At 43.4% G+C, this 25,902-nt stretch overlaps 2 protein-coding genes across 2 annotated transcripts in view; one reads left to right on the forward strand and one right to left on the reverse strand.

Annotated features, from left to right (window-relative positions):
- The window catches only part of LOC132821192 (ATP-binding cassette sub-family G member 1), a 66,427-nt gene extending 63,587 nt beyond the window's left edge, over positions 1-2,840 (forward strand). Inside the window, exon 14 of the mRNA XM_060833836.1 lies at positions 2,200-2,840. Within this exon, the coding sequence (XP_060689819.1) occupies positions 2,200-2,428 (229 nt within the window). The 3' untranslated portion in view covers positions 2,429-2,840. The remainder of the gene's footprint in view (positions 1-2,199) is intronic.
- A 3,086-nt stretch (positions 2,841-5,926) lies between these two features.
- The window catches only part of tmprss3a (transmembrane serine protease 3a), a 63,806-nt gene continuing 43,830 nt past the window's right edge, over positions 5,927-25,902 (reverse strand). The window contains exons 12-13 of the mRNA XM_060832829.1: positions 22,592-22,744; positions 5,927-6,013 (exon numbers count right to left, since the gene is read on the reverse strand). Of these exons, the coding sequence (XP_060688812.1) occupies positions 5,927-6,013; positions 22,592-22,744 (240 nt within the window). The remainder of the gene's footprint in view (positions 6,014-22,591; positions 22,745-25,902) is intronic.

Consider the following 25,902-nt stretch of genomic DNA (forward strand, 5'->3'; position numbering starts at 1 on the left):
TGACTGAGTTCCAGTGTTGGCTGCAATCTCTTAGATGAGATATTAAACCAAAGCTCATTTGCCATCTTCGGTGAAGGTAAGAGTCCCCATGGCATGATTTCAAAGAGCAGGGGAGTCCTCCCTATGGTGTGCAAACACTTCCAGAGGAGGTCACTTCTTGATCAGGAAACAGTGAGAGAGCTAGGGGGCAAGTGGAGAGGGATGCAATTTTTCAATTTAAAGTTGAAAGGCCATAATGTAGTGACTTCTTGGTGTTGCTCTCGTTAGACCCCAGTGTTCTTAACAACTCAAAGTCTCCCTTTTGAACTACTGGGTGATCACTTAACCGTGACTGAGTAGTATTATCTTTACTTTCTGAAACATTTCAGTAGCATTTGATATTTATCCCTTACTCAACATCAATAAGGCACACGCATGGGCCCCAGCTATGCCTTTTCTCACTTGGCTACGTAGAACAGTTGATCTTCCGTAATTACACCGGCACCACTCCCCACCTCTTCCTCCGCTACATTGATGACTGCATTGGCACCACCTCGTGCTCTCGCGAGGAGGTTGAGCAATTCCTCAATTTCACCAACACATTCCACCCTGACCTTAAATTTACCTGAACCATCTCTGACACCTCCCTCCCCTTCCTGGACCTCTCCATCTCCATTAATGACGACCAACTTGACACTGACAATTTTTACAAACCCACCGACTCCCACAGTTACCTGGATTACACCTCTTCCCACCCTACCTCTTGCAAAAATGCCATCCCGTATTCCCAATTCCTCCGCCTCCGCCATATCTGCTCCCAGGAGGACCAGTTCCACCACAGAACACACCAGATGGCCTCCTTCTTTAGAGACCGCAATTTTCCTTCCCACGTGGTTAAAGATGCCCTCCAACACATCTCGTCCACATCCCACGCCTCTGCCCTCAGACCCCACCCCTCCAACCGTAACAAGGACAGAACCCCCCTGGTGCTCACCTTCCACCCTGCCAACCTTTGCATAAACCAAATCATCCGCCGGCACTTCTGTCACCTCCAAGAAGACCCCACCACCAGGGATATATTTCCCTCCTCACCCCTTTCCGCCTTCCGCAAAGACTGTTCCCTCCGTGCTACCTGGTCAGGTCTACAACCCACCCTCCCATCCTGGCACCTTCCCCTGCCACCACAGGAACTGCAAAACCTGCGCCCACACCTCCTCCCTCACCTCTATCCAAGGCCCTAAAGGAGCCTTCCACATCCATCAAAGTTTTACCTGCATATTCACTAATATCATTTATTGTATCCATTGCTCCCGATGCAGTCTCCTCTACATTGGGGAGACTGGACGCCTCCTAGCAGAGCACTTTAAGGAACATCTCCGGGATACCCGCACCAATCAACCACACCGCCCTGTGCCCAACATTTCAACTCCCCCTCCCACTCTGCCGAGGACATGGAGGTCCTGGGCCTCCTTCACCACCGCTCCCTCACCATCAGATGCCTGGAGGAAGAACACCTCATCTTCCACCTTGGAACACTTCAACCCCAGGGCATCAATGTGGACTTCAACAGTTTCCTCATTACCCCTTCCCCCAACTCACCCTAATTCCAAACTTCCAGCTCAGCACTGTCCCCATGACTTGTCCTACCTGCCTATCTCCTTTTCCACCTACACACTCCACCCTCCCCCTGCTCCCGACCTATTACCTTCATCCTCTCCCCCGCTCACCCATTATACTCTATGCTACTTTCTCCCAACCCCCACCCTCCTCTCACTTATCTCTCCACACTTCAGGCTATCTGCCTTTATTCCTGATGAAGGGCTTTTGCCTGAAAGTTTGATTTTACTGCTCCTCGGAGGCTGCCTGAACTGCTGTGCTCTTCCAGCACCACTGATCCAGAATCTGGTTTCCAGCATCTGCAGTCATTGATTTTACCCAAATCATACATTGTTATCTGGGAGAGCTTTCTACGTGCAAACTGGCTGTCACTTTTCCAACATTACAACATTGACCGCTCTTTGAAATGTACTTCACTGACTGTAAAGTGAATTGGGACTTGCTGAGATTGAGGAGGTAGCTGTGTAGGTCAAAGTCTTCCAAAGCTGTAGAAGGAGTGAACTTGATGGGCGAAATGGCCACGTTCCATCCCTGTTGTTTTCGCTAAGTTCTTGCATTGCTGTTCTTCATTCAAACACTGACCTGACCTTTGCCCTCTGATAGATATGGCTTTGAAGGGGTCATCCTCTCCATCTACGGTCTTGACCGTGAAGATCTCCACTGCGAGAAAGACGAGACGTGCCACTTCCAAAAGTCACAGGCAATTTTGAAAGAGCTCGATGTCGAACATGGCAAACTCTACCTGGACTTCATCGTCCTGGGAATCTTCTTTGTCACCTTGCGCCTCATAGCCTACTTTGTCCTGAGGTATAAGATCCGGGCTGAGAGGTAAATCAGGCAGATACCTCTGGACACCAGTGTTAAACAGGTTGGGTTTGTCTCACTACAGTGACATTGCACCTCAGGGAATTTCCGCCATAGATATAAAATGTCTAAACCCCCTCTGGTATCGAGTTCTAGGCAGACCCCAGCTTTGACTCTAATTACCTGGTCATTTCCGCAGTCACAGGACAAGAAACAACTGATGACTGAGGGCCTAGTTCCAAGCATCTGAATTTTGACATGGTGCCAAATGTTCTTGCCACATGTGATATGCTCTGTCAGTTGACTTCTCCAGCAAGTCAGGGCAACTGGAGCTGCATAAGAGCACCCAAGCATTTCGCAATATATTTCTGGCTCTCGAGAGCAAAGTTGTCTATCCTTTTGCTGTCCTGTGCGGGAGAAAGCTCGGATCAAGAGCAGTGGTGGGACAAAGCTGCTGGTCAGCTTTGCTTCAGGGTAATGGGGGGGAGAGGGGTGTGTTGTTGGGAGTGGGAGAGGGAAGACAGGAGATGTTCCTTTTATAAGCCGCACAGTGCTCTCAACCCTGAGTCAGGTCTCTTCATAACTTTCTGGTGCATCTGCCATCTTGAACTTGGCCATCACTGGTGAGCTGATGCAGAAAGAGCAGAGATCCAACTCATTCCCTGAGAGAGCGAGAGAGTCAGTTCTCTGTTTAAATTTCACAATGTGCAGAGACAGGATTTGAAATCTGAGGAATATTAAACTGGGTTGCCAATCCAGTGCTTACAGTTTCCCACTGTGTTAAAATTACCCGTTGGATCTCACCTCTTTGAAGGAGGATTGTGACTAAGTGAGCATTGGTTTCAGCAGCTATTTAATTTCCCCTTTGTCCCATCTGTATTTAAAAGACCTTGCACAATGGGCAATGTTGGAGATGTTTTATAGTCTCCACATGGATTTCATGACCATTGCACTTCCTACCAGACAATGAGCTAAAAATATCGAGTATCTGGTGGATGGGTCGGACAGCCACACTCACTCTGAGTTCGACAAAATCGCGATGTGTGGGGAAGGTTGGGTCCTCTGTATTCTGCCTTTTATTCCGTCTTTCTATTTTGTTAATTGGACAAGCCAAGTCATTCGTCATCTTGGGGCCTGAGAGGGTTTCAGCGAGTAACCTGCGATAGGGCAGATTTAGAGCTGTACAAATGGCCTCTGTTGAAACAAACTTTGTTTAGCTCACAAGCCAGTCTCCTAGTTGGGAAGGTATTATCCAGCATGAGTAAACAGTGGGAGATTCGGAAAGATTCTGAGGTGGTGAATGACATCAACTTTAAGGGTAACTACCTGGTACACATTTGGATATCCTTAAGCAAATTTTCACTGATAGTCCTCAATGCAGGTATGTGTACTCCTCGAGAGGAGGCAATTTCTGGATCTGGAAGCGGTGAGGGAGCTTGGCAGTAAGTAGGAGAGGGGTGAAGTTTTTCAATTAAAAGGTGAAAGACTCACAGTGTAGCTACCTTCCTGGTTTTGCCCTCATTACCCTCTAATTGCTGTTAAAAACCCATAACAGGTATAATATCGATTTTGAGTCACTGACTGCTCACTTATCCACGACCGAGCCATGTTGTCTTTGCTTTTTGAAGCATTTCAGTGGCATTTGACCCAACTGAGTCTATTTTAACTCAGCTTCCAGGTAAAATAGGCTCATGGACACACACCACCCCCTATCCTTACCTACACCGATTGTCATTCCAATCAAAGAACAACTGTTGAGGAGTTCCTGGACTCCTTCTGAATTATTCCAGCCTATTTGAGTACTGCCGAGTATAGTGCAAATTTGCAATCTGTTTCTCAACACTGAGGTGCTTCTGTTTAAAATGTGCTATGTGTTGAAAATGATCATTCTCTATCAAATAGCAGTGATGATGCTCTGACTGGAAGAAGACATCTTGAATTTGGACACGGTTTCTAGATTCTGTGTTTATTTGTGGATAATGGGACCTGGAACAAAAGGATTTAAGACACAGATCTGCAGTGGTCTCACTGGATGTTATAACAGAATGGAGTTGGGGGAGACGTAGAACTACCTAATCCTGCAGGATTCATAGGGAAGGGGAAGGTTCTTCAGCATTAGGCTTTTTTCTTCCGTAACATGGAAGCATCTGGAGTCTGTTATTGTACACTGATAAATAGAAACAGACGTGAAATTTATCCAGTAAAGTGGCCACCATATTTTCTGTCCTTATGTCTAGCAACACTATTTCTGTGAATATCTCAAGAACTTTTTGAAAGAATTTCATTCACAGGATATGGGCATTGCTAGCTGGGCCAGCACTCATTATCCATCCCCAGAACGTTGCTCTGGGTCTGGGGTCTTCATTAGGCGAGATAAGGGCAGCAGTTACCTTTGCGACAGGGCATTAGTGAAGCAGATGAGAATTTCCCGACAATTCCATCAGCATTAGATACTTAATTCCAGACTATTTTTGTGTGTAAAATTGAGTTCAGGTTCCCCTGTGCTGGAATTCAAACCCAGGTCCCTAGAATATTAACTGGGTGTCAATAATGATAATACCACGAGGTCACTGTCTCCCTTCTGGGAAGGCTTTGACGAGCAGTGAACTGTGTTCTTCTGTACCAGGCTGACCAACAAAGGGATGTGTACTTGGAGGTATTCTCTGAATCCACCACTTGGAGTAACTCAGGGTGATATTGATAGTGCTGCTATGTTGCATTTCGAATTGACTGTGTCTCTGTGTTAAAGCAGGGAACCGTGTGAGCTGGGTTCTGTTGCCAACACAAGAGAAAGGAGAGTCAGTGGAATTTTACTTCTTGTCCGGTCACAAGGACCTGTGTGCAAAAAGTGGAATTACAGCCTGCCCCTTTAACATTGGCCCGGTTGGCTGGAATGAAAATCACTTCCTCTTCCTCAGCACTAACGTTAATCTCTGCAGCACAAGACGGAGGAGCTAAATGCAGCATTTCACTCAGGGAGATTGTAATAAAAACAAAAAAAGTGGTGTTTCTGAACAAAACACGGAAAATGTTGGAAATCCTGTTCAGCATTGCAAAGGTAAAGAGCCACCTTATTGTTTTGGGTACAGTATCATTTGTTTGAGTCAGAAGGCTACCCTGCTTCTGTCGTACCCTGGACTAATTAAAGAGGCACAACTAACCCAACGCAACAAAACCTAACAGAACATCAAAGAAAACAAAGTATTATTTCTGGGTCAGTGACGAACTCCAATCTCTCCTGTGCTCTCAGGCTGGGTAAACTTTGTCCAGGGACACCCCCCCAGGCACAGACAGAGCTGCGGAGGGGATGCAACCAGTCAGGCTGAACAAACCCCTCAAAAGGCTGATGCAGCTCCTTACTTTGGCCAGGCCCTGGAGCAGTGAGTCAGGAGGTCTCCTGATCTGTCTGCTCCCCTCTGCACTGGATCTGAAGTATGGGAACAAAGTGCAACTGGAAATGAAGGAGCTGGCCCCTGTATGAAGGCTGTAGGCTCAAGGCTTGCTCCAGGTTGTGATCGCATCACTTTCACTGTTGCTTCAGTGTTGCACGGTTGGAGGGGTGCTTTGTTGAAGGTTTAAACTGGCGTTTGTTCAGCTTGATGCTGATGTTCCTCTGGCAAAAAAAACCAAAGAACAGTACGGCACAGGAACAGGCCGTCCAGCCCACTGAGCCCACACCGACACATGACACCTTTTGAAATTAAAAGCCTTTTGCCTTTATATGAAAAGCAGGAGAAATTCACCCAGTATCCTCAGCGCCCATTCCCCCATTAACCAATTTCAACAACTGCTCTCCTAGAATCATAAGAATCCCTCCAGTGAGGAAAGAGGCCATTCAGCCCATCGAGTTAGCACTGACCCTCCAAAAGGCATCCCCCCCATTTGTATAACATGGCCAACCCACTTTGCCTATACATCACTAGACACCACTGGGCAATTTAGCATTGCCAATCTACCTAACCTACACATCTTTAGACTCCTCGCTAGTAAATTTATGCAAGATAGCTGCTTAATCTGATTGGCTCCAGGTATTGTGCGTATACATAAATTATTTCTTTGGACCTTTGACAAAGGGTATATATGAATTTCCAACATCTGCCGTGTTTCTCTTTGCTGTTTTCACCTGGAAAGGCCCGGGGATCAATTGGTACCTGAAATGGAAGGTCACTGTGCATTGCTGTTGATGTAGTGTTAAGGTTTACTCCAGAACTAACTCACTCCACATTTATCTCAGCTGTAGAAATGATTAAATCTGACATTGAGTGCCAAGCATTCCAATACTGACCTCTTTCACTTCAAAGGCAGCTAAGAGTGGAATAGTGAGGATTTTTTTTCTGGATTACTGTAGCAAAGGATGGGCACAGTCTTCTGTTTATGGTGAAAACTAGTGTGATTCTTGAAAAGTATTAGTCTTTAAAATGTACACCACAGAAACCGGCCATTCAGCCCAACCAGTCTGTGCTGATATTTAGGCTTGACAGCCCTGTCCTACGCGGCCTCACTGAACATCTTTATTGTATCCTATTGTTTCTTTCTCCTTTATTGGGCTCAATCTTGACAAATGAGCAGTAGAAATAAGAATTTGAAAACCTAGTGGACGAATAGATTAACAAAGTTTCTTAGTGTGCTAAGAAAGGGCCAGTTGCAATATTCTAGGGAAAGTGACAGCGGGAAGTTCACCTGTTCCATGGAATTGGGAATGACAATACAGCATACACAAAATACGAAGTGACCATACTCAGTATGGCTCCAGTCTGTCGTCACTGCTAATACAGAACATTGTCGGAGAATGGACAATGCTGAGAACAAGCAAAAATCAATGCAAGTAAAACATTTAATCAAGGCAAAATGTGTAAATACTTTGTATTTTTCTCGACTAGAATGGCATTATTCAAATATTACTTATCATGTCCCTCTGCTTTTGGGGAGAGGATCTCTATTGCATTACTGTAAATAGTTTAGGCACTTAGAATGCAACATACGTTACTTGAATCTCTTTGCACGTTACAATGCAGTCGTGTCATTGTAAACAGAGGGGCTTGCTGCCTTGTCAGGGGCTTGCTGCCTTGTCAGGGGCTTGAGGCCTTGTCAGGGACTTGTTGCCTTGTCAGGGGCTTGCTGCCTTGTCAGGGGCGTGAGGCTTTGTCAGAGGCTTGCTGCCTTGTCAGGGGCTTGTTGCCTTGTCTCATGATAAAGCTGTACCTGCTCGGTTTGATTGTGAGACCAGTTTGAGAGAAGAAGTCCAGCAAAAGTTCTACTGGTGCAACCTTTTTGGCATTCACCAGAAAAACTATAAATATTGACAACTAAAAGGTGATACTTAAAATATCATTTGCATTACCCTATTCTGGAGGACAGGAAGCCATCAGGAATTCCATAAATTGTATGGGCTCACTGTATTAAAGTTTATACATGATAAAAATGTTGATGGGAGGAATGTATTCATGTCACTAGCTTCTAGCAATGGTCTAGCAACATCAGGATAAAGCCTTCGTGAAAATTACTGTCATCGCCATGTGAAAATATGAGTTCATAGGGCTTTCAAAGGATTTTATCAAGGAGAGGTTGGTAAAGAGCTTTTGTGGTTACTTTGAGTATTGTGTGAAAAAAGGACTTCCTGTTAAAGGTTTTCACCTTGCACTCATCAGGACAAATGCAAGAATGCCAAATTTCAGAGGGAGCAACAATTTATACTAATGAGCAAATTACTTCAGATGCTGATATGAAAACAACAAATGCTGGAGATCACAGCGAGTCAGACAGCATCCATGGAGAGAGGACAAGCTAATATTTCAACTCTAGATGACTCTTCAGGTAGACACACCATTGTTCTGCCATTCTCACATTCCAGTCACTTAATCTGAACTATCAACATCTTTTCTGTACCACTACCCTACACCCACCACCACCCACTCCCCCACACTTCACTTCAGCTCTGATAAAGAGTCACCTAGGCTTGAAACATTAGGTGGCTCTCCCTCCACAATGCTGTCTGACCCGCTGTGATCTCCAGCAATTGTTATTTTCAGAACAATTTATACGATAGGAGAACCAATGTCTAACATTAGATATGATTCTGGGATTGATAGCACCTGTTCACTGACACTGAGTGTGTACAGAATTACACCTGCAACCAATTTCAGAATATTAGCCATGGTCACGATGTGGCTTACTAATGCTTGATAGAAGCTGATATATTGATCCACAAGAACATGCCTGTGCAGGAAAGGGAACATTGTGCCTTCTTTGAAGTCAGTTAAAGCATGGGCTACAGTCTCCAGAACTTTACCTCAATAAATCACGTTAAAAATCACACAATACCAGGTTATATTCCAACAGGTTTATTTGGCAGCATTAGTTTTCGAAGTGCTGCCTCCTCATCAAGAACTAGTGCTTCCAAATAAACCTGTTGGACTATAATCTGGTGTTGTGTGATTTTTAACTTTGTCCACCCCAGTCAAACACCAGTACGTTTAAATCAATGAATTAAAGTCAACCTACCATTCAATCAACACTCTTTTCTCATGTTGCTCCCTTTGAAATTTGAAACTCTTGCATGTTTTCTGACGAGTTTAATACAAATTGGCAATTTGTCTCTTTTTTCAACACTGTACAGGTTTTTCTGCTACATGATGATTAAATATCATGCAAACATATTCAGCCCTTCCTCCTGGTGCCACAGTGCTCAGTTAAATCTTTGGACCATAGACTATGAGTGTCCTGAAAATTGATCTTTTATCTCTGGAGATTTCTGGAGCATTGCTGACCCGAGAGATACACATGTGCTCAAATCCTTTATTTGGGCCTCATGTTTTTTGGCCAATGTAGGCCCCAAGTGTTGTCACAGCAACAACGTAAGTCGATGAAAATTATTATTCCTTTGCTGGATCTTCAATTTTAGACGCCAAAAAAAATCTTCATTCATAGAATCTACTGAAGTGACTGAGAGTATTTGTTGAGATGTTGAAGTAAGACTCAAGGAGGCCATTTTGGCCATTTGTGAAGCATGTGCTTGCTTCTTTCAATGCTCTTATTTACCCAGGATCTCTGGAATGTTCCAGCAACTTAGACATCATATCTGTTCACTTTAAGATTCGCATTGTTTTGCCAAACAGCTAGAACAAACCTGGTGACAGAACAGTCTCTATTTTAGACACTTGTGTGAATAATTAATGTACAAAATGTGTTTTTTGAGATGTCAAGTGTATCTCAGTATGTAATTTATATGTCTGGTCAGGGTGGGGGTATTGAATAGATGTACTTATGTTGGCCAGTGATATATTCTGTTTGCTTAAAATGGGAGCAATTAAAAAAAAATCAATGTTTTTAAGAAACTTGTGGCATTTATTTCAAACAATGCTTCTTTTTTATGTTGTTCTTCAGACTACTCACTCGTCATAAAACCTATTGCACCAAAGACCAAGATCAAATGGATATGTTTAACAACACGAACATCTGATTACAATCTGTTCTGATATAACACGTGTTTCTCCAACGCAAGCTGTCTTTAATGTGATTGAAGAATTTAGAATTTGCAGAATATAAACTTTCCTTACCTGTATCGGCTATAATACGATTCTGGCTCCATTAGTTTAAATGGCGCAGATATTGCGCGATTTCCTTATAATGCGAGACTGCACGACAGTTGACTATCATGCCATATCAGAACCGACTCTATTAACATTATCATTCTCTTTTTCCAAGTGCACTCATCATTTAGAGTTTTGCAGCATTTTTACGTTTTATTTCCCTCTCTGTCTCAGGAACTCTTCATTGTGCAGTCTCAGCCAATATGATGTATCCAAACCCTCAGCATATTTTCATTCTATTTACCAGAGATATTACTGGAATATTTTTCTTCAAATCTCCAGAATTTTCAGCATAGTTGCTTTGTTCGAGTCAAGTTTATGCTTTTTTTTAAAGGGGGGACAGCATTGAGAAATTGGGATTCAGCTCTGTGGGAATATTAGAAAAACTGTGATAATTCTCTTCAGAACAGCTTGAGGTGAGGTTTAATAGCAGTTTTCAACATCATGAAGCATGTTGATAGAGAAAGTAAGATGTGGCCAGTACCCCGCCCAGACCCAACCCCCAATGCTATATTTACTGACTAATACACCTAACAATTTAGCATGGCCAATTCACCTCGAACACCTTACTGAAGTCCATAAAAATCACATCTACTGCTCTGCCCTCATCAATCTTCTTTGTTACTTCTTCAAAAATCTCAATCACGTTTGTGAGACATGTTTTCCCATGCACAAAGCCATGTTGACTATTCCGAATCAGTCCTTAGTAATGGCAATGTAATTGTGAGGATGTTGTGTGGCTTGGAGGGGAACTTGTAAGCACAATTTTTCCACATGTCCACTCCCCTTTTTCCTCTAAGTGAGTACAATTCTTCAGTTTGGAAGGCGCTATCAAATGAGCCTTGGGGAGTTAAATTAGATTCCCTACAGTATGGAAACAGGCCCTTCAGCCCAACAAGTTCACACCGAGCCTCCGAACAGTACCCCGCCCAGACCCAACCCCCAATGCTATATTTACTGACTAATACACCTAACAATTTAGCATGGCCAATTCACCTGGCCTACACATTTTTGGATTGTGAGAGGAAACCCACACAGATACAGGGAGAATGTGCAAACTCCACACAGTCACCCTGACAATCAAACCCAGGTCCCTGGCGCTGAGAGGCAGCAGTGCTAACCACTGAGCCAACGTGCCACCTGGTTGTTGCAGTGCACCTTATAGATGCCATGTCTATGTGTACCATGTGGAAGGAATAATACTCTAAGGTGGATGGGCTGGCAATCAGGTAGGTTGCTTTATTTTGGATGACATGGGAGCTACATTCACCCAAACAAGTGGAGTGTGTTCCTTCACTACAGATGGTGGGCAATCTTTGAGGAGTCAGGATGTGAATCACTTGCACCAGAACTCCTTGCTCAGTTACATTTCCGCTGAGTGACGATAATGTTGCTGAATGCCAAAGGAAGATGGTTCGAGATGGTTTCTTGCCTGTTGCTTTTGTGACATGTCTGTAACTTGTCTGTACTGCATGATGTCGATGTGTGAGTGTGCATGTGTGTGTCTCTGAGACAGAGAAAGAGAGAGAAGTAAAATGACCACTGACTACACACTTGTCGTTTTTGCTTTTTGACTATGTTGAAACAATGATAGCATATCTTTCCTTATCCCAAATTCTTTGGCTCACCTGATGAAAATCTTATAATGTATAACATAATATTGCATGGTAATTACATCTTATTTAGAGTTAAAGTGTACCCACGGCTGCCTGTTCAGCTTTCAAAGACGTCTTCCTCCAAGTCTTTTATTGACATTAAATTTGAATGTGTTTCAATGGTGTAAGCTAGAAATATCTGGAGCCCCGAAATCAACCCCCAAATCACTCCACTAATCAGTCCTTCAGTCCTGTGGTAAAAACAAGGGCTGTAGATGCTGGAAACCAGAGTCTAGATTAGAGTGGTGCTAGAAAAGCACAGCAGGTCAGGCAGCATCCAAGGAGCAGGAAAATCGTCATTTCGGGCAAAAGCCCTTCATTGTAATAGAGGCTGAGTGCATGCAAAATGGAGAGATAAATGAGAGGAGGGTGGAGGTGGGGAGAAAATAGCATAGAGTACAATGGGTGAATGGGGGTGGGGATGGAGGTGATAGGTCAGAGAGGAGGGTGGAGTGGATAGGTGGAAAGGAAGATAGGCAGGTAGGACAGGTCATGGGGATGATGCTGAGCTGGAAGGTTGGAACTGGGGTAAGGTGAGGGGAGAGAAAATGAGGAAACTGGTGAAATCCACATTGATGCCATGGGGTTGAAGTGTTCCAAGGCGGAAGATGAGGCGTTCTTCCTCCAGGCGTTTGGTGGTGAGGGAGAGGCAGTGGAAGAGGCCCAGGGCCTGCATGTTCTTGGCAGAGTGGGAGGGGAAGTTGAAATGTTGGGCCACGGGACGGTGTGGTTGATTGGTGCGGGTGTCCCAGAGATGTTCCCTAAAGCGCTTTAATAGGAGGCGTCCAGTCTCCCCAATGTGGAGGAGACCGCATCGGGAGCAACTGTACAATAAATGATAATAGTGATGTGTAGATAAAACTTTGATGGATGTGGAAGGCTCCATTGGGGCCTTGGATGGAGGTGAGGGAGGAGGTGTGGGCGCATGTTTTGCAATTCCTGCGGTGGCATGGGAAGGTGCCAGGATGGGAGGGTAGGTTGTTGGGGAGCATGGACATGACCAGGTAGTCACGGAGGGAACGGTCTTTGCGGAAGGCGGAAAGGGGTGGGGAGGGAAATATATCCCTGGTGGTGGGGTTTGTTTGGAGGTGGCAGAAATGCCGTCGGATGATACAGTTTATGCAAAGGTTGGTATGGTGGAAGGTGAGCACCAGGGGTGTTCTGTCCTTGTTACGGGTGGAGGGGTGGGGTTTGAGGGCGGAGGGGCGGGATGTGGATGAGATGCGTTGGAGGGCATCTTTAACCACGTGGGAAGGGAAATGGCGGTCTCTAAAGAAGGAGGCCATCTATTGTGTTCTGGGGTGGAACTGGCCCTGTCATTAGCGCTTACTGCTACCTCATCTTCAGCCCATTTTCACATGTTTTCCAATTTGACCTTAACATAGCTCACTGAAATTTAGAAACAGAATTTCATTTGAAATAAGCATAGTTCTGACTGAAGCTGAATCTTGAACATGATATGGTGGAGCTGGTGTTGGATTAAGGTGGACGAAGTTAAAAATCACACAACACCAGGTTATAGTCCAACAGTCATGATTTGGAGGTGCTGGTGTTGGACTGGGCTGTACAAATTTAACAATCTCACAACACCGGGTTATAGTGCAACAGGTTTATTTGGAAGCACTAGCTTTCAGAGCACTGCTCCTTCATCAGGTGGTTGTGGAGTATAAGATCATAAGACACAGAATTTATAGCAAAAGATTACAGTGTCTTGCAACTGAAATGATATATTGAACAAACCTGTGATTTTTAACTGAGTTTCGAAGCAATATGCTAACTATAAATTAATAACTATGTAATATCAAATCAAATATTCAAAACAATTCTGAAGATTATCACTTGGTGAGTTTTAACGGTGACTCATCAGGAACCCGTGAAATAGTAGGCATGCAATGTGATGTTGCTAACTATTAGGAAAATGTAAAACTTGCAAATCAAACTAGGTCAGTGTACCTTAATTTGCATCAACAAAACATCTATCACAACTCAGCAAAAGGATTTTTAAATGAGGCAAAAGTGTAGGAACTTTGCTTTGTCAGCAGTATCAAAACGTCAAGTCAGAGATTTAGCACTATGCCTTGGCATGCACTTTGATGTTGAAATTCATTTCCCTAGTTCTGTTCCAGGCAGCAAGTAGACGCTGAATATTTCAACATGGCATACACTGGTAATGGAAGAGCACAGACCCAAGCATTTAATTGATTGAACATTCAGTCGGGATGGCAGATGAGGCCTCTGTTTACCAATTCACCCGAAGGACAGGAACACTAACTGTGTAGCATTCCCACATTAATGTATTGAAGGATTGGTCGCAGTAGTAGAGACTGAATGTTGACCTCTTGATTCAGACGCGTGCGAGGTATGCTCACACAAGGCTAATTCCAATACTTAGGAAGTTGTTTAAAAAATATTTCTTTCAAAAATGTTAACGTCATTGACCAGGCCAACATTTCTTACCCATCCTTAATTGCAGTTGAGAATATGGTGGTGAAAGTGAGGACTACAGATGCTGAAAATCAGAGTCGAGAGTGTGGTGCTGGAAAAACGCGGCAGGTTAGGTAGCATCCGAGGAGCAGGAGAGTCAACGTTTCGGGCATTAGCCTTTCATCAGAAATACGGTGGTGAGCTGATTTCTTAAAGCTCTTCAATTTAGTAGGTAGATCCACATTGCCATTAGAACGCAAATTCTCTAACTTTGACCTAGTCACAGTGAAGAAACAGTAATATAGTTCCAAGTCAGGATGGTGTGTGTGACTTGATTTGGTGGTTCCCATGCATCATGTGCTTTCGACCTTCTTGATGTGGGAGGACAGGCGTTTGGAAGGTGCTGTTGAAGAAGCCTTAGTGTGTTGCTACATTATTTCTTATACATGGTACTCATTGTTAAAAATTACACAGCACCAGGTTATAGTCCAACAGATTTATTTCCAAATGTGTGAGTTTTTAACTTTGTTCACCCTAGTCCAACACTGGCACCTCCATATGATGGTACACATTGCCGCTGTGTATCAGTGATGAAGGGACTGATTGTGGTAAATGAGATGCCAATTGAGCATCCCTATTGGTACTGGGTGGTGACGGAACTGCACTCTGCTAGGCAAGTTTAGAATGCGTCATCACATTCAGGAATTGTGCCTTTACATGATGGCCAGGTTTCTGGGAGTCAGGAGGCAAGTTATCATAGAGTTCCCAGCCTCTGACCTGGTCTTGTCGCCATGGTATTTATGTGGCTGGTTTAGTTCAGTTGGTGGTCAATGGTAATCCCTAGTTTGTTGATGAGTGGGGGATTCAGCATTGGTAATGTTATTGAATGTTAAGATAGTTAAGATCTCAGATTCACATCAACGTCCTTTCATTAGAACTGAAGAGAAATAGGAATATAAGAGTTTTTAAGACTCAGGAAGGAGGAACATGACAGGAAGAACAAAGAAGACTTATGGTACAGTGAAGGCTGACGTCAATTAAGAAACTAGATATTCATGATACTCCAGCCAAGGAGGGTGGTAATGGGTGTAGTGAAGGTTGTGTCAAAATAAGATGCGAATTCCTACATTTAAAAAAAGCTGAGTGCAGCATGAAGAGCTAAGACATAAGAGAATACAACCCGGAAGAATTGAGGATGCTGTAAATCAGAAACAGAAACACAAGTTACTGGAAAAGCTCAGCAAGTCTGGCAGCATCTGTGAAGAGAAATCAGAGTTAATGTTTTGGGTCCAGTGACCCTTGCTCAGAACCACTTTTACTTTGATCCTAGTCAACTGTATGAGATGCCTTGACTTCATAGAAGGACTATTTTTCAGTGTTCCTCTATTAACTATGACACGAACCCGTGGTGGACAGCTAGATGAACCCCCTCTGGGAGATGGATAGGAGTAAGCTGCACAACACAAGATGGTGATAAATTTGTTTTCTGACCTACCATCCTCAACGAGGGTCATTGAGGGTATGCGGGAGTTTTATTAAAAAGGTCAGTCATAGAATATGGATGTTGCTGGATAGGCCAGTTTTTATTGTCTATCGTTAGTTGTCCAGAGGGTAGTTAAAAACGTTGCTGTGGGTTGGGAGTCATATGTCAGTCAGAATAGGTAAACACAACACATTTCCTTCCTTAGCAGACATTAATTAACCAGATGGCTTTTAACAACCAACAATGGTTGCATAGTCTACTTTCATTGAAGTTAAATTTCACCATCTGGTGGGCATTGAACCCATATGCCCAGAACATAAGCCTGGGGTTACTAGAATTTTAGTATAGTGACTTAACTACTGTGCCACTGCCTCCCCATAACTACTAATAGTGAATCCATAACCCAGTTAGTATTCATAGGGTCCCTACAGAATCAAAACAAGCCATTCAGCCCATCAAGTTCTCACCAACCCTCTCACCGACCCCATCCCTATAACCCTCCATTTCCTATGGCCAATTCACCTAACCTGTCCATCTTTGGACTATACCAGAGCAAACCCATGCAGACATGGGAAGAATGTGGAAACCCCACCCAGACAGTCAACTCCAAGGCTGGAATTGAACCCAGGTTCTTGGTGCTGTGAGGCAGCAATGCTAACCACTCAACCACCGTGCCACCCCTTCTGAGCCAAAGGAAAGAAGGAATTATGAAAGGTCTGGATCGGGTGAACAGCTGGGGTCTTTTCCCCAGGGTAGTGGTTCCAAACTAGAGGGCACAGTTTAAGGTGAGAGGGAAAAGAATTAAAAGGGCAACTTTTTCACACAAAGGGTTGTGCATGTATGGAATGAGCTACCAGAAGAAATGATGGAGGCTGGTACAATTACAACATTTAAAATGAATCTGGATAGGTATATGAATAGGAAGGGTTTAGAGGGAAATGGGCCAAATGTTGGGAGATGGGACGAGATTAATTAAAAATATCTGGTCGGCATGGACGAGTTTGACCGAAGGGTCTATTTCCGTGCTGTACATCTCTATGACTCTAAGCCATTTGTCGAGACAATAATAGCAGGAAGGTAGAGAGAAAAGCATTCTGATCAAAGACCTCATATCACAGAGTTGATGCGAGGATGTTGGTGACATTTCCTGCTTGCTTTCTGTCTGTCAGAAGCAGCTAGGACACCAACAGAGATAGTAATAAAATACCTCAAAATGGAACGAAACACAATGGAGTTGTTGTCAATTGCTGTGTGCTAACCAGCGTGTTTTGCTGCCATGACAACCCTCCAATCTCCAGTTGGACTACAATTGTATAACTGAAGAGAGCTTTAAAAGCACAGTTCTTGGAAAGATAATGAGAACATGAATGCAATGCATTTCCAGAGGTGAAGGTTACCACCCAATCACCAGTACCTGATGAAAGCACATGGATTGACTCAGACAGAATGACTACCATTGCTATCATCATTGCCAGTGGAACAAACCATTGGATAACTGACAGAAAACAGTGGTTCTTAGATCTCAAACACTCAAATCTTCTCTAGATTTCATATAGAGAAGCTTCCCAACATCAGTAAAAGCACAAATGGACAACACAAATATCTAAGTTGGATTTATTCCACTTTGGTTTTTTAGCAATGGAAAATTATACCCTTTTGTCAATTTTGAAATGAAATATTACAGATGTGAAATTATTCTGCTTATCTTAGTCAAACTGCGTTTCAACACCGGGAGTATCAATTGACCTCTAATTTGTTGGTCTATTTCTGATGTGCTTCTCTTTAAATACATTATGCAAAAAAACATTGTTATGGTCTCCATGTCAATGCTCAGTTGTAGCTTTTTAAATACATGCCATAATAAGGCATTGGAGAGGAACTCAGTTATCTCAAACACCAGCGAAGGTTATAGAAGCTAGAGAGCTTGGAGAAATAAATGGTGATAACTTGAAAAGTGCCCATATTACAGAAGAGGAGGTGCTGGATGTCTTAAAATGCACGAAGGTGGATAAATCCCTGAGACCTGACCAGGTGTACCCAAGAACATTGTCGGAAGCTGCAGAAGTGATAGCTGGGCCCCTTGCGGAGATATCTATATAATTGATGACTACAGGTGAGCCCTTGACAAGATGGTGAGCTGCCTTTTTGAACTGCTGCAGTCATGTGCTCGAGATAGACCCACAATGCTGTTAGGGATGGACTGTCAGGATTTTGACCCAGAGACACTGAAGGAACAGTGATATATTTCCAAGTCATAATGGTGCGTGACTTTGAGGGGAAACTTGCAATGGTTCCAACATTGCCATTGCCCTTCTCTTTCTGGATGGAAGTTTTAAAGTGTTAAGATTGTGCTGTCTGAGGATCCATGGTGAATTGTTGCAATGCATCTTGTAGATGCTGCACACTTCTGCTACAGAGTGTCAGTAGTGTATGCTTATAGATATAGTACCAATCGAGCTGGCTGCTTTGTCTTGGATGGTGTCAAGCCTTTGAGAGGTGTTGAAGCTGTACCCATCCAGACAAGTGGGGAATATTCCATTGTACTCCTGACTTGTGCCTTGCAGATGGTGGACAGGCTTTGGGGAGTCAGACTGTGAATTACTTGCTTCAGGATTCCTAACCTCTGACCTGCTCTTGTAGCCATAGTATTTGTAGATTAGATTCCCTACAGTGTGGAAATAGGCCATTCGGCCCAACAAGTCCACACCAACCCTCCAAAGAGTAACCCATCCAGACCCATTCCCCCTATTTACCCCTGACTAATGCACTTAACACTATGGGCAATTTACCATGGCCAATTCACCTGGCCTGTACATCTTTGGAATGTGGGAGGAAGGCAGAGTATCCCGAGGAAACCCACACAGATACAGGGACAATGTGCAAACTCCACACAGACAGTCGCTCGAGGCTGGAATTGAACCCAGGTCCCTGGTGCTGTGAGGCAGCAATGCTAGCCACTGAGCCACTGTGCTGTCCATATATGACTAAATCCGTTTAGTTCTGGGTTATGGTGACACTCAGAACGTTGAGATTTTCTTTTAATCTCACTAATGGACATCATTTGTTGCACCAGCATTTACTGCCCATAACTAGTTACTCTTGAGAAGGTAATGGTGAGCTACCATCTTAAATCACTGCAGTCCATACAACTGAATGGCTTGTTAGGCCATTTGAGAGTCACCCACATTGCTGTGGTTCTGGACTCACATGTAGACAAGGCCAGCAGTCTCCTTCCTTAAATGACATTAGTGAACCAGATGGATTGGTACAACAATTGACAATTGTTTCATGGTCATCCTTACACTTCAAATCCAGGGTTTTTTAGACTGAATTCAAACTCCCCATCTGCAGTGGTGGGATTTGAACCCAGGGTTCCCCAGGATATTACCTAGGTGTCTGGATTTTGAGGCCAGTGACAATACGATGAGGCCATCACCTTCCCCATGTAACGACAACATCATAATGAAACGTTAATGTTTGCTCAATGTAAATAGCTCTCTCGCTGCTCACTAGTGAGAATCCCCCCTCACCATTCAATAATTAGTTGGAAAATGGCACCTTCTTGTCCTCAATATTGGGAAGCTCCCAACTATTGATCTCACGCAATTCTCCCAACGTTTTCACCACAGCCCAGGTCACTCAGGAGCTGGGAAGATTCCTGTCTCGCTCATCAAATGCATTATCTGTTTAGCAAGGGGTCAATAATTCCCTTCAATCCTCAGTAGTATGTCATCTTTTGAATGGCGTTTAGATTAGAGTGGTGCTGGAAAAGCACAGCAGTTCAGGCAGCATCCAAGGAGCAGTAAACTCGATGTTTCGGGCAAAAGCCCTTCATCAGGAATACAGGCAGAGTGCCTGAAGGGTGGAAAGATAATCTTTCACTTATCTTTCCACCCTTCAGGCACTCTGCCTGTATTCCTGATGAAGGGCTTTTGCCTGAAACGTCGAGTTTACTGCTCCTTGGATGCTGCCTGAACTGGTGTGCTTTTCCAGCATCACTCTAATCTAAACTCTGATTTCCAGCATCTGCAGTCATTGGTTTTACCATCTTTTGAATGGAAAATGTTCCCATCTCACTGTGGATTGACATCAGAGGCAAATTTAGCTTAAGAAAGCACTTTAAATGCTTGAGTTTTAGTTAACATTCATAGAACAATACAGCACAGGATTAGGCCCTTCGGCCCACAATGTCATGTCGAACATGGCACTAATTTAAACTACTCCTTTCTGCATGCCATTGGTCCATATCCCACTATTACTTGCCTTTTCAAACGTTTATCCAAAAGCCCCTTAAACACCCCATCACATCCGTCTCTACCACCATCCTTGGCAGCCCATTCCAGAGGAGAAAGTGAGGACTGCAGATGCTGGAGATCAGAGCCTAAAATGTGTTGCTGGAAAAGCGCAGCAGGTCAGGCAGTATCAAAGGAGCAGGAGAATCGACATTTCAGGCATGAGCCTTCCTGAAGAAGGGCTCATGCCCGAGATGTCGATTCTCCTGCTCTTTGGATGCTGCCTGACCTGCTGCGCTTTTCCAGCAACACATTTTCAGCCCATTCCAGAGTCCCACCACTGTGTAAAAAAACTTGCCCCTCACATCTCCTTGAACTTACCCCCTCTCACCTTAAATGCACGCCATCTAGTATTAGACATTGCAACTCTGGGAAAAAGATTCTGACTGTCAGCTGAGGTTAGGATGGTTTGTGGCCTTGGGAAGTCTGTTCATCTCACAATCTGATGTGAACACTTGAAATCCTTCCACGATATGATACCAGTCTCCAAAGAAAGAGAATGAAGGCATGAGAAAAGAAAATTCAGAAAATACCGATGTGCGACCTCAAAAGATACAATAATGTTGAGAATTAAGCTTAAAGCATCGGCATCAATTTATTAAAATATTTTTCATTTCTTATTGTCTTCAGGCATTTGACTCTTCCCTCTGTGAAATAAAAATAAATTGGACACACCATTAGCTTCAACAACTTGCCTTTATAACGAGACTCCTCAGAAAAAGAGAAAGAGGGAGAGAGGAGGGGACAGGTATGGGGTGGGGAACGTAGGGTTAGAGGGGCTAGGTTGAGTGAGAGTGGAGACCACAATTGGATAGAGAAAGGACTGCGGTTACAAAACAGGTATCAATCATCATTGGGTTTGGAGGGACCCAAAGCACAAAGAAAGGAAGTTCAGGAAGTGTTTTCAATGGTAGTAGTGGGTAGGAAGAGGAATTAAGCTGGGAAGAACCACAGAACAAGTGTTAATGCTTATTGAGGCGGCCATTAATGGTGGCGTGGTGTGATTCTATGACTTTAAGATACATATTTTGCCCTGTTCTATTTTTGTGAAGGAAGATTGAGACAGAGGCTCCAAGCAGTCTGCTTAAAGCTAATGAAGTAAACAGCTTGTGTGGCCTTGGGATTTTTTTTAAGTTGGAACAATAGAAGCTGCCTGAATGGGTGGGGTCAAGCTCCCACAGAGCCAGAATGTTTAGTTTTAGCTTTCTGCAGTTGCTGGGTCTTGAAGCTGGATGGAGAAGCTCTTTATCCCCTCTCTGTTTCCGGTAAAAGCTGGAGTTCTCTTCCTGCTGCTGGAATTGCATAGGAGAGTATCTGTTTTACTGAATTTGCCTTTGTCAAGGGTGTGTTTATGGTTGTTATGATATCGCAACAATTAATTAGTAGTAATTAATACACATATTATTTTGTTAAGCATTTCTATAGAGTTACAATTCAGCCAATTTTTGGCTTCATCTTACACTTTTCTTAAGAAAAAGTTACACCTTAGGTATCTTCTTAATATTTTTGAGGAGGGTTGGTCTGGTCTATCACAATGGAAGGATCAGTCTTCTATCAGAAAAGCAAAGAGTGAATCTGGAGGACTTGGAGGTTTGTGTGTAAGCTAAACCTTGTAGGGCCTGTCTATTTTCTCAGTGGGGCAGACTGACTGCGTGGGTTTCCTCCGGGTGCTCCGGTTTCCTCCCACAGTCCAAAGATGTGTGGGTCAGGAGAATTGGCCATGCAAAATTGCCCGTAGTGTTAGGTAAGGAGTAAATGTATGGGTATGGGTGGGTTGCGCTTCGGCGGGTCGGTATGGACTTGTTGGGCCGAAGGGCCTGTTTCAACACTGTAAGTAATCTAATCTAATCTTTAGACATGAACAACATAAATACTAGGCAAGTTTTTAACCCAAGGGTAAACATGCCAAGCTTGCCAACATTACCAAGCAAGGGAAGGCTTTAAAAGCTTGGCCATCCATGCAAGATGGAAGATAGTTGCATCTCCAAGGCTGTGTTACGCAGGGAGGTTGCCTGTGACAAGGCACAAACAGATTGCCGAAGATTATAATCAAAAGGGAAAGGAAGGTCCTCAATAACAATGTTAAGTGGGAAGCTTTAACTGGCCACTGAAGTGGATGCAATGCTAACTTAAACAGGGGTTGCCACTAACTCGATATGCAGATATAGAATCTCCAAAGCCAATGCCAACCCTGCACCATCAACTTGCATCACCAGCAAGTGATAACTTCACATGAGGCACTGGTGGTAGCCTGTACCTTGACAGAACCAGCTTGTTCAGTCACTGAAAGAAGTGCAGCAGATGATCGGTAAAACCCTGAGGCTGCACTCTCCACATCCCTCACAGAGGGCAGCATGCTCGCTGCATCATTTGAATTCCATTGTCTGAGCAGGAACCTAGCTAACGTAAAACCACAGGTTGTAGATCCTGCCCTAACATGTAGCTTCAATTACAAGGCAGAAAGCTAAGCCAGCTAAAAAGCATAGACTTTGCTAACCAGACCCTCTGTTATCCAAAAGTCCTGACATCTGGTATGGAAAAATTATCCGGATCTAAGTCCAGCAACTATAATATACTGACGTCTTAATGTCAAAGTGATTGCAGGTGGAAGTGGTAGAGGCCAGATGGCAGCCTAGCATTTTGCTCATTACGTCAGAGAAATGGGACTGATGCAGTGGGAGAGAAAAAAACGGGAACGCAAAGCAACTGAACGTTGTGAGCACAGAGCCCCAGCTCCTCAGTGTGTACCTCCATTTGTTTGTGGATCCAGTCTAGGTATTCGGTGACCCGAGCATAGACTCCAGGTTTGTTCTGATTTGCGCAGCCCGCTCCCCAGCTTGTAATTCCGACTAACTTCCAAACGCTGTTCTCCTTGCAGGCGAGGGGACCTCCGCTGTCTCCCTGTTTTGCATCCAAGAGAAAAATTAAAAGATGAACAATAAGTTATGGAGAAATCCTCCTTGAAGGACATACATCCACATCACAAGAACGCAAGAGGTGGCATCCACAGGGTTTTAGTTTTCAGGTTAGGATTCCAGCCTTGTAGACACTCAGGGGTCTCCGTGTATGTGAAACAGTCTTCGGGCAGTGGTTTCAGTCCAATAGTGGCCAAACTGTGGACTCTTTGTCCAAGTGGGTAATGTTCAATGGAAAGCTTACAGCTCAGTTTAGGATGAGAGAGGGTACCTGAATCCTGTTCATATTCATCCTTCAGAGGCAAAATTCAGCTCATAATCTCAACAAACCAAGATATGTGTCTTTATTTCTTATGTTCTTATGATGTACACAAAGATTTATATACAATACATGGACATGATTAATTATGTGAGGTTTGAGAAGCAGAGTTCTTAAACAACCTCCAGTGAAAGGGCTATTTTGATGAATGTTGATCTATTGAACAAGAGGAATTAGAAGCTTCTTAAAATACCGACATTGAAATGAATTGAATTGAATTTATTGTCACGTGTACCAAGACACAGTGAAAAGCTTTGTCTTGCAAGTAATGCGGGAAGAAAGTAAATAATAAGTAAACAGCGGCAAAAACAAAAACACACGTACAGGCAAATGTTAATTTTGTGAGTCCATACAATAATTTAACAACAGTAGGGTAGAAACCGTTACAAAACCAGCTGGTGCATGTGTTCAGACTTCTGTACCTTATCCCTGATGGCGGACATTGTAGAAAAAAAATGCCAGGGTGGGATGGATCTTTGAGAATGCTGGCGGCCTTTCCTTGACAGTGGGCTGGTAGATGGGTTTTATAGATGGGAGGTTGGCCTTTGTGATGGAAGCAATCTTAAAAAAAATCAATTCTACGGCAAGGCTTGAGAACCTGGGATGTTACTTTCAGAAAAAGAGGGTAGATTTAACAGAGATGTTCATAATTTTACAGGGTTTTGATAGCATAAATAGGGAAAGTATTGGTTTGAGTTGCAATAAAATCAGAAATCAGAGAAGACCTTTTAGAAAGGAAATAAGGAGAAACTTCTTCAGCCCGAGAGTGGTGGATCTGTGGAATTCACTGCCACTAAAGGCTGTGGAGGCCAGATCATTGAGTATATTTAAGACTGAGATAGATAGGTTCTTGATTGTCAATGAAATTAAGAATTACAGGATAATAAGGTTGAGAAACGTATCAGCCATGATTGAATAGTAGAGCAGACTCGATGGGCTGATTGGCCTACTTTCTGTTCCAATGTCTTATGGTCTTACAGCACAGAGTTAAGATATTACTAGGTAAACCTAATGATGGGAATTTATTTCTATAGTTCTAACACTTAGGATTGAAGAGCTCCCCTTTTATCTCTCTTCTATGACTGCTCCAGGGTTTTACTTTTTTTGGATGAAGATGGTCCTGTAACTTTTAAAGTGCACGTATCTGCTAACATCCGATGAAGAATTTCTCAGACTGGTTTTCATAAAGCGGATAAAATAAAGAATTAGGTTTACTGCATTATAGACCAACCTGGGTAAAACATTGAAATACCTTCTGACTTCCATAAACGAATGTACATAAACACACTCCTATCTTGAAATGCACATTAAATACAGATTGCAGAGTAGAGAAGATAAATTTGGCCAAAGAAGAGTTTTAAAATAATGAAACAAGTTCACAGTTTGTTGTCTTTGGGTACAATTACAGTGTAAAAAAGCCATTTGGATAAGTACATGAATAGGAAAGGTTTTGAGGGATATGGGCCAGGAGCAGGCAGGTGGACCTAGTTTAGTTTGGGATTATGTTCAGCATGGACTGGGTGGACTGAAGGGGTGTGTTTCCATGCTGTATGACTTTATGACTCTAAGACTCGCTTCTATCACTGAGTTGGTTTGAAGTTGTAGCTGGTATTTCCATCATCTCTGAAGATTCTGATGTGAATTTGTAGTCGTTCTTTTACAAACTGTCCATTGCAGAATGGAGACACAGTTAAATTAGTAGACAGTGATTTCCTTTTAGGTAGAGAAAAAGAGAGAATTGCAGTAGTTCTTTTTTCCATTGTTTAATTGCTGCTGACATTCCTATATCAGGACGACAATAATTAAATTTTTCCATTAGCTGGGAAGCACATTGCGTGGCACTGAATTCACCTCGGGCTCCATTGGTGTGTACTCATTCTGATCATTGAAAGTGAAACTTGAATCCACAAGCTCTGGATTCAGAGGGAGAGGTGCTCCCCACAGGGTCATGACGAAACCAAATGAGATACCAGCACGTTATGGTATCCAGTTTATGGAACCAGGTGAGGTTGGGAGGGCGTTGGGGGCGAGCAAATATACAGAGAAATTACAGCAGGCCGTCAGTGCAATTTTAGGAAATTGTGGAAATCCCTAATGAATATTGCATTCAGTTCTGGTCATCGTGCTATAAGAGAGATGTTTAAGTTGAAAGAGGTCAGCAAATATTTACAAAGGTTGTTGCTGAAATTGGAGGATTTAAGCAATAGGGAGAAACTAAGTAGGTTGGGAGCATTTTCCCTGGAGTGTCAGAGGCTGAGGCATGACCTTATAGAGTTTTATAAAGTCACGAGGGGTATGGATAGGGTGAATTGACAAGATATTTTGTCCAGGATAGGAGAGTCCAGACCTACAGGGCATAGATTTAAGGTGAGAGAGAAAAGAGTTAAAAGGGGCTAAGGGGCAATTTTTTTGTACAGAGGTTGGTGTGTGTATGGAATGAGCTGCCAGAGGACGTGGTGGAGGCTGGTACAATTACAACATTTAAAGGGTATCTGGATGGGTACATGAATAGAAAATGTTTCAAAGGATATGAGCCAAGTGCTGGCAAATGGGACTAGATTGGTTTAGGATATCCCATGGGCAGGTTGGACTGAAGGGTCTGTCTCCAGGCTGTATACCTCTATGACTCTACCGTCATCAAGATCTACAACACAGAAAGAAGCCCCATTAAGACTGTGCCAGTTAAAACAGACACCTACCTATTCTAATGCCATTTTCCAGCGCTTGGCCCATCGTCACAAGTGCATTCTACATTGTTCTGAGCAAAATAGTTATTTATAAGTAATGGACGTTTTTATCAACAATGGAATATATCAATGGAACGA

This window comes from Hemiscyllium ocellatum, chromosome 12 (genome assembly GCF_020745735.1).
Source record: "Hemiscyllium ocellatum isolate sHemOce1 chromosome 12, sHemOce1.pat.X.cur, whole genome shotgun sequence".
Taxonomy (NCBI): domain Eukaryota; kingdom Metazoa; phylum Chordata; class Chondrichthyes; order Orectolobiformes; family Hemiscylliidae; genus Hemiscyllium; species Hemiscyllium ocellatum.